We start from the raw sequence: 9,361 nt of genomic DNA on the forward strand, positions 1-9,361 counted from the left end.
ACCCTGACGAGGCTCACCTCTACACAACAAACTCAGTCTTCATGTTTGCAAATATCAGGGAAATCTTGCAGAAGTCAGGCGTTCCAACGGACGTTGCCAATGCCATCATGCTCTCCTGGAGACCATCGACACATAAACAATACAACACATACATTAACAAATCGGCAACACTGTGATCTGCGTTTGCACTTTCTGCAAAGTTTTGTTTGAGCATGCAGGGTTTGAGTTACGCAGCTCTAAATACGGCACGGTCAGCCATTTCTAATTTGGACTTACAGTCTGTTTTAACAGGGAATAATAAACCAGTGGGAGAACATCCTCTAGTGTGTCGCTATCTTCGAGGAGTCTTAAACCAACGAAAGCATGTTGCGTAATATACTACGATTTGGCCAGTAGATAAAGTTCTTGATCACTTGAATAACTTATGGCCGTTGGAGCAGTGTTCTACGAAGGAACTTACGTACAAGTTAGTCATGCTAACCGCCTTAACGACTAGCCAAAGATGTCAAACATTAACATTATTGGATATATCGTTGAATCATATGCAAAAAACGGACAGTTGTTATGACTTTGCGTTAACAGATCATGTGAAACAAGATCGCCCAGGGGAAGTCTTCAGTAATCGTCGCCTTTGAAAATACAGTGTACCCGAACAGTGTGTATATACAACCTGAGAGTATTATGTGATTGTAACTGCACCTCTCCGAGCCTCTACCAGGCTTTTCGTCTCGTTCATCAAGCCATATAATGCTGTCACGTCTAGTACAATTGGTCGTTGAATTAAAGCAGTTTTACAGCAGTACGGTATCGACACCCAGTTGTTCTCTGCTCACAGTACTCGATGTGCGTCAGCGAGCAAGGCAGCTACGTCAGTTACGACAGATGTGATTCTTAAACTGAGGGCTTGACTGAGGAATCCACGTTCCGACGCTTTTACAAAAAACCTGTGGCCATCACAAATCAAATGAGTGTCGCGTTGGTGCAGTAACTTTCATTAACATTCCTAATTATTTACAGTGTGACATTTACCTTGATAATTGCCTATCGATTCTCTAATTATATTACGTATGCATAGCTGTGGTGTACCATTTTGTGTTTCTTGCTTTAAAATCTCATGTTAGCCCGGATGTACCTAATGATTTGGTAGAATTTAACAATTAAATAAGACTTACCTGGAAGTTGAAGTTTGATCATGGTAATTCTAACAAATTATTTAAGTACAGGATCGGAGGGTTAACATACCCATATAACCCTTCTGCCCTTCACTGGAAGGTGTCATCATCGTATTTTACTATGTACAAGTTGTACGTTTACAGACTATACACTGTGTGTTGGGAGTTTCGTCAACCCAAAATGTTCTTTTAGGATTGATCTCGTGGCCGTGTGTGCGCATCTAATGTTAACCCTCCTCTACTTAAATAATTTGGTAGAATTACCATCAAACTTCAACTTCCAGGTAAGTCTTGTTTAATTGTTAAATTATAATGTATTTCACCAATTTTGGAAATGAAAACCAGACAGTGGCATTGTATTGGCACTGTTGGAATGTTTGATGTGTACTTTATCTGCATTGTATCAGAAATCTTTATCAAAATGTGGAGAATAAATTTAATTAAATGGGCATGTGTATAGGATTTACAATTTTTTTGACGCTCAACAAAATGATAAAATTATGCATGCCAATAATGCATGAATATTTTCCAAGTGATCTTTTCCAGAGTTAAAAACACCATCAGCTATGTAATATCTCTTATTGTTAATTAACATATAGGTTACGATACTCTTTAATGCAAATTCATTATATAAACAAAATAACACGTATGGTGTACTATATCATCTTTAATTAAAAGTCTTCCTAATTTATAACCTGGGTATATGTACCCTTTAGCTGTGTTAAGGCATGTTCACACAATCAAATTGGACCGAACAAGCAATGACAATAATCTGTTTATTATATGGCTGAACTGCATGAGACATCCATCCAGGACACTGATCCAGATAAATTATGGAATATTCGGACCAGTGTCATCCTGGATATGGGTTTTTACAGAGCGGTCTTCAACCAATCAGAATAGAGGATTTTGAAAAGCCATATAATAATCAATGACGAATCTAGGGGTGTGCAGAATAACTTACACAGCTTAATTTTAAATTCAAAAAACTTTAATAACAACACTATTCGCTATGGATTTAAAAAGAATATTTTTACATTAAAATCTACCAATGCTATTTCGATTTTAAGCTGTAGTAATTTATTCTGCGCACCCCTAGATCTGCCACTGATAATAGTATACATACAGTATATGGTAAAATATTGCATTGTGTTATGAAGATAGTGCCTGTTTTCTAAATCTTTCTAAATTTCTAATATTTGTCTCTTTTCATTACAGAGAAGAAGGCTATTTCTACCAAGATGAATATATTGGTAAAGAACCAAATGAGAAAATCAAAAGGTGGATGGCTAAAGAGAAAAATGCTGATCAGGTGAACATTAAGCATGAGGAAATTGAGCAGAATGATGGAGTAAGGTAAGATAATTTACACCTTTTTAAAAAAATTGTCGTCTGACTGCCATTTAAAATATCTTTAAACATTGATGGAATTTCTTTGAATGTTTGCCTGGCAATAAAAGTAACTTTGGATGTTAGGTAATATTAGGTAAATGAATGATTTTATACACTAGTCACAATATAAACAACTTACAGAAAAATCTGCTCAAGTAGGGACATTTAAGGTTTAAACAGGAGAAATAAAAATATCGGAGAACAAGTCGGTAATTCAAAAAGATCTTTTACTTTTGTCAGTAAAGAACAGAAAAACGAAGATCTAAAGTCTTTTGACGAGGCCACAGAAAGGCGAAATAGAAAGCTGAACGCAGTTGTTTGGTCTCAACTATTGTAGTATTGATGTTTTAATTTGCCGCCTAAAAATAAAATATCGGAAGATATTACATTCCATTGGCTTTCCTTTTCGTTCCAATTTAAGGTTGCATTATAGTTAACTGTGGTTGGACCAATGCGTCGCTATGACAATGTTTAAACCCGGCTGCACACAAGAGCTATACCAACTGAGTGGCCTGAGCCAGAGGATCTTCAGTTGATATTGCTTATCATAATATGCAGGTATTGATTTCAATTAATTTTACTTACAGTCATTTAGAAAAGCTCACAAATAGATTAGTCATTGGTTGTTTTCAAAGTAAGTATAATTGAATCAATGAAATAAAGTAAATTTTAAGATATAATTATGAAGGTGTTTTCTTCGAAAATAGATTTTAATTTTGATGACTTGTCCCAGTCCTTTGCTGCCATTTCAGGGGCCGGCTGCATCCTCTTCCCCAAGGCCTAGCTCCGTTGGGGCCGATTGTATAAAAAACTAGTTAACTTTTAAGTTTTTAACAGTAGTTAAGGACAGAATTGGCCAATCAGAGTTGTGTGTATTTTGGAGTTAACTAGGATTTAACTATGCGTATTGTAGTTAAAGAGTTTTATCCAACTGACCGCAGATCACCTGTGGTTAGCAGCCTAGTCTCTAGGCCTTATTGCGCGTGTTTTAAAAATTCATGACGTCACCGAATGAAGCACGCCGTGTGTACTAAGGCACGTATAAGAGGCCTAGAGACTAAGCTGTGTGGTTAACAATTACTTTAAGAACTATACTTGAAAAATCAAGAGTAATTACCTACCTATACTTGTTTCAGTAATGTAAATTTATATAGGGATCATTAAACAGTTGAATGATCTCAACTTTTTGTTTTTATGGGCATATTGAAGTTATATGCTGCAACAACAAGGGAGTATATGCTACAACAACAACAATTATCGTTCTAGTTACCCCCTGTATAAGAGCACCATTGATACACATCTTGCCCAAGCAAGCATATCTAAGTATCAATTGCAAAATCAGCTAATCAGAAACCAGACTCTCAGCTAAACTGAATTATCACATCCTTCATTTCATATGACTTCGGAACTGATAAATTTTACGTAATTATTCTACTATTTTTATGGGAAACATGTTTGTTTTTCACTCAACGTACAAGTAGAATGTGCATTTCTCGCCCTTTATACTATTAACAAGGGACGGGGTCAAATGATTGTAGGCGCATGATAACTCAGTTTTGTCGAGGCTAGATGTCAAAATTCTTTACTAAAACTAGGTACGTGACGTGTGCGACGTGTACATGTAGTTATCTAGAATTAATTAACTGTTATGTTTGTCTGGTGTTCGTAGGATGGTCATTGAACTGTGACTCCATTTGTTCATACATAGATGTACAGAGTGTAGTTTTATTAGTGAACTTAACAGTTAATAATCCTGGAATGTTAACTTCGCCGCAACCTTAAAGCCAAATTAATCACCGCCAGTGCCCTTACCAGGTCCAAAAACAACCCCATTTTGCCCTATTTGATCAATACTTGGCAGTGGCAGTTGCGTGGCCGACGATCATCATATGTTTTTGCCATTGGATGCAACTCCTAAAGTCCAAATAGCTATGACGTCACAATAAAATACATCATGTTTAGTTGCACGCTGTACCTTACTTTGAAATTTATACCCAAATTTATTTCTTCGCTATATTTTCATTTGTTTATTAGTTTTTCAGCATTGGTACCACCCCCCAAAACTAAATCATAATCTCAAAGAAACTGCTATTTTCAAAGTGTTTTGAAGCAGCGACCCACTAGAGGCAGGTGCTGTTGTCTTTTACCATGCCGCCTGCATGGGACAACACAACAGTTTACAAGTCACGAGAACAGTTATCCCAAGGAATTCATAGAGTATTTAAAAAAATGAACTTATTAAAATGAACAGTTTTTCTGGTGATACGTATTGAAACAAACATTTTAAATGTTGTAACATTATGAGTAATTTGAGAAATAAAATATTTTTATTTTAATTTTTTTATATTTTTTTTACTCATATAGTGTGTACGCAGACGTTAATTTACACACGCGAAAGCGAAAAAATCCCACCCCCTGCAAGCTGCGATGTAATTCAATGTGTGCACATCATCCCGCATCAATACCTTTGGCAAAGCCGACAGTCCCACACCGTTGCAATTACGCCTTGTTTAACAGTCGAACAAAGAGTTTTGGTATATGCTTCGAGTATGTATGTAAGGGTTGTAAATGCTCCAGAAGTCCTAAGAACATGGCCAAATTATTGCCATGCATGACGTACCCGCCCCAAGTTGAGAAACGGGTATTAAAACCAACCTGGTACCCAGGGTCTTTACTATTAAAACCTACAGAAAGTTTGGGCGAGAAAGCACGTGCCAGTGGTGCCACGATCTGAATAAACAACGATGCCACGAAGGACTGCCAGAACCGAAGAAAATATCGAATTAGTAATAATGTCTCTAATTTAAAATGGAAAGCGATCTTCACGCCAAAATGGTTTAGGATTAAGTCATTTTAGCGAATGGTTGCACTGAATATAGAATTCCATGCATCCTTATGTTCTAATTAGAAGACAGAAGTTGAAGGATGGTGATCCGACCATCGTTTAATTTGGCATTCTGTGATCGCTTTGTCAATACGGTTGATTAGAATCCTGGTGTTCTCGATCACTTGATGGTCTCAGACGAAGCCGTTTTTAGTTTAAATTAACAGTGTAAGAAAATAGCACTGATTGACACCCACCTTTCGGATTACTATGTTTAATTTCTTTAGGGAGCAATTAAATCAAGTAATTGTGTGGGTTGGTTTGACAAGGGCACACAGGCATTGTATTGTGCAAGGAAATCAATCTTTACCAATCACCCGTTATAACTTTATCTTAAAACTTTGGTAGTCAGTGGGCCCTCACCTTGCTGCGCCTGAACAGATTGATGACTAGACTTTCACTTTCACAGTTACTCATCCAAGGCGTGATTAATATCAATGAATAAAAACGTCGACTATACGTATCTGTCTCTCCGATTCATTCATCTCGCTTTCAGTGAATATCAGTGTCAGTAATTTTATAGATAGTCGAGTGTTCTCAAAATATGCTGAAAGCAGGCGGGAAGTAGGCGACCTTTATTTCAAAACTATTTTCAGCATTATTCTACAAAGTTTCCCTAAATCACGTGCATGTCCCATGCATTTTTTCTATTTAAAGTTTGAACGAAGATTGTTGGGGGCTAGTGAAACAAGTTTCCGGTTGTTAGTGATTTTCATAACACGCGCCAGTCAGCAGGGTGATTGATGCATACGACTCTTCCGCCTTTGATAACCTGGTTTGTCGTGTGGTGAAGGTGCTGTGACCACTCCGGTAGATGCCGCACTACGCCACATATTTATCACTCTCTTGTTTAAGACAAAAGACACAAAAATGAAGACACCTGTTTTGTAAGAAAAAAGTATAGAAGGTAAAAATAAACGTGGCTAAGATGATGTGTGGTAGGTTTTAATATGGTATAATATATTTATTGTATGCATGTTAAAAATGGGTAAATTTTTTGCAGCGCCTTTTGCGATCTTTTCGGACATAATTTTCAATGCATGTATGATAATTATGCTCTTATCCCAATACTTTTTCCGGTATTTTCGTTTAACTTTCTGACAATGAATGAAATTACCGCACTCCTCACGACCATACATCATCCAGCAATTTCATCATGTTAATAATAAGGTTATATAGTTATAACGCATGCATGCGATAGATTGTGTCATTGACATTGCAGACAAAATGGACTAGTGCCAAGATAGGAAAAGCAATGAAAATCTTAACTGATAAATTCGTACCTTGTAAACTGTTCACAATAACATAAAGATATGCGACAATTGTGTTATGCGCAGCACCAAATCCCAAGAGCCAAGTCACCCCCGTCACTGTCGATAGCTTCATGTAAATCTTTGCATTTCGACTTCGTTTGTTGGATTCAACCGATCTTTTAACACTTTTTGTCAACTTTAGAAAAGAAAATACATGCGTGAAGCAGATTTAACCATAATATAAAAAGGAAATACAACACCGTTTACCGTCGTCCATCTGCTGAAAATACAATAATATTAGATATAGCACGGAATTTAAGTATAATATTATTTACCTTGGTGTCATTACGAATACTGAAGATAGTCCGTATCAAAGAAACAGCGTTGAACACAAGCATGATTGCCACAGGAACATAAAAGAATATTATCAAAGCTAGTTTTTCACTAATCCAACAAGATTGTGATTCGCCTAAAAATGAATTTTTTCTTGTACTTTTTTCTTGTACGTTCAGGCTACGTTCACACGGGACTGGACAAATTTGGAACAGGGCTCGAATTCGTCCGGTTCAGGGGAACGCACCGTGAAAACGAATAAAAATTTGACCGATTTTACGTGTTCACACGAGAAAACCGGACAAATTCGAGCACCGTCCCGAATGTGAACGTAGCCTCAGTTTTACTGCAAGCCATAATATTATTTACTATAAGTTCGTAAGCAAAAGTCACAAAAACTGACTGCATCCTTTCTACCCTAATCATAACTACTGATCTATTTCAAACATATCATTTTAACATTAATGTCCTGGGGCCAGTTGTTCACTAGCGCTAACCCTCGGTTAAATTTTAACCCAGTGCGTTTGGACCGCTGTTAGTTTTTTCCTTTCCTGTTCAGCCTTTGACAAAATATGACTTTTCTCGGTCCAGAAAAGATTTATTGAAGAAGATATTTAACTTTGTAAATAGGGGAATAAAGAATTTGATGAAAAGATTTGGTTTAACCCAGGGTTAAGCTAACGGGCTTTTGAACAGCCGGAACTAATAAGGCAGTATGCGTCGATGTTCGTCGATGTTGATCTGTTTACCATATCCAACGTGAATAACTTCGGTTTCCCCCAGAATAAACGTCACCGCTACAATGCTGCTTGGAATGGACAGGGCAAATGTGACATAACGGCTAAAACCAGAGCGACTTGAATTAGAAGCTTTGCCTGAAAAAATACGGACAATTATATAAATATGCATGGTTTGTCAGTTATTGTAGATGAATGGGGTAACTTCCAGAATTTTATGTGTTTACGGGTGGAAGGTTTTCGCTTTGCACATTTAAACTTCAATTTTCTGTTAACATGCATTATATTGTTTCTGACGTGCAATTGAACGCGGGTTTTGTATCACCCACCTTTTCGGGAAAACGTTTTGGACACGTCGAAACTCATAACGGTCATCCATGCAAATGACAAAATTATCATGAAATGTAACGCAACTGCCATAGCTTTACATCCATATGATGTTGTATAAGGACTAGCCAATAGGAGAGCTTGATATGCCAGCAACGATAGTGATAACCCAAGCAAGACGAGGCCTGGGATTGTTCTCAATGTTGGAAACCGAGCGTATGTCATTACAACAGTCAGTAGACACGTGATTGATAAGGAGATACCAATAACAGTGAGGTAACTTTGAATAACTTCATCCAAACTCTCCTCCATCGCATGATCAGGCTTCGTGCCTCCATCTTGCTCACCGTTAGACCTTTTTGAAAGTGATTTGTAGTCAAAAAAGAGAGACAACGAAGGCAATTCAGGAATAATATTAGCAGGAGGTCTTTCGAATTCGCTGGCGTTTTTTCCGTTACACGAGGCACAATGAAAATTTTTGTATAAAACATTGTCTGCCATTACCAATTGAGAATATACTTTACATTTGTTGATAAGATCATTGTATTGAGAGTTCTCGGCAGTGCTCACCAAAGCCTCGCATAAAGCTGACAGAACACAAGGATTTGGTGATGTAGCGCTTTTATTTTCCGGTGATAAATACCAGGTACAATTCTCTCTTAAATAAGGGCTCTCATTAGTAAGATTACTCCAGTTAGTTACCGGATCTAAACACACAACCATTAGACCCCAGTGTTTAATGTTAGTCATTCCATGACATCGTGCACAATATTCATTTCTGTAAGTCTTTCCATCTTCGCCTGTCACCGGAAGACGTTCGGTTAGGTTCATACGGTTGCTGCCAGGTCTGATGCAACTTCTCGCGCTCTGATTGGTCAAAATTTTCGTTTCCGGGCAGCGATTTATCATCATGTACGCAATGTTTCCAGTGCTCCAGTAATATTTTGCTTGTTTAAACTTGGTGTCCACACAATCCCACTTCTCTTGCATAGAAATATTGAAAGGTTTGGTAACCACGTTACATCTGAGTAAATGATCAAAAAATGAAACTAAATTGACTTTTGTATCATTATTGAAGCGTCTTAAAGTCATTTTAGCTTCAACGTTTTGTCGGCAATACTGATTCTGCCTTAGCCTGTAAACTCTACTTTGTTCTAAACATCATGCAAGAACACAATGGCCGCGTTCACGCTAATCTTTTTTATCGATCTCAGATCAATCTTAGTGGTAACGCGGCTATATTTACCTTGCTAACCATATCAT

The 9,361-nt window shown here is 37.3% G+C and overlaps 1 protein-coding gene across 1 annotated transcript; it reads right to left on the reverse strand.

Moving 5' to 3' along the window:
- Positions 1-6,095: 6,095 nt before the first annotated feature.
- LOC114540399 (putative adhesion G protein-coupled receptor E4P) lies at positions 6,096-8,410 on the reverse strand. Its single transcript, XM_028560592.1, has 5 exons — positions 8,200-8,410; positions 7,784-7,909; positions 7,037-7,170; positions 6,732-6,897; positions 6,096-6,127 (listed from the first exon to the last, which is right to left on the reverse strand). Exons 1-5 carry the CDS (start codon positions 8,408-8,410, stop codon positions 6,096-6,098), a joined length of 669 nt encoding a protein of 222 aa, XP_028416393.1.
- Between the last annotated feature and the right edge of the window lie 951 nt (positions 8,411-9,361).

Source organism: Dendronephthya gigantea, unplaced genomic scaffold, assembly GCF_004324835.1.
Source record: "Dendronephthya gigantea isolate DGI-Jeju-01 unplaced genomic scaffold, DenGig_1.0 000003F, whole genome shotgun sequence".
In the NCBI taxonomy this organism is placed as follows: domain Eukaryota; kingdom Metazoa; phylum Cnidaria; class Anthozoa; order Malacalcyonacea; family Nephtheidae; genus Dendronephthya; species Dendronephthya gigantea.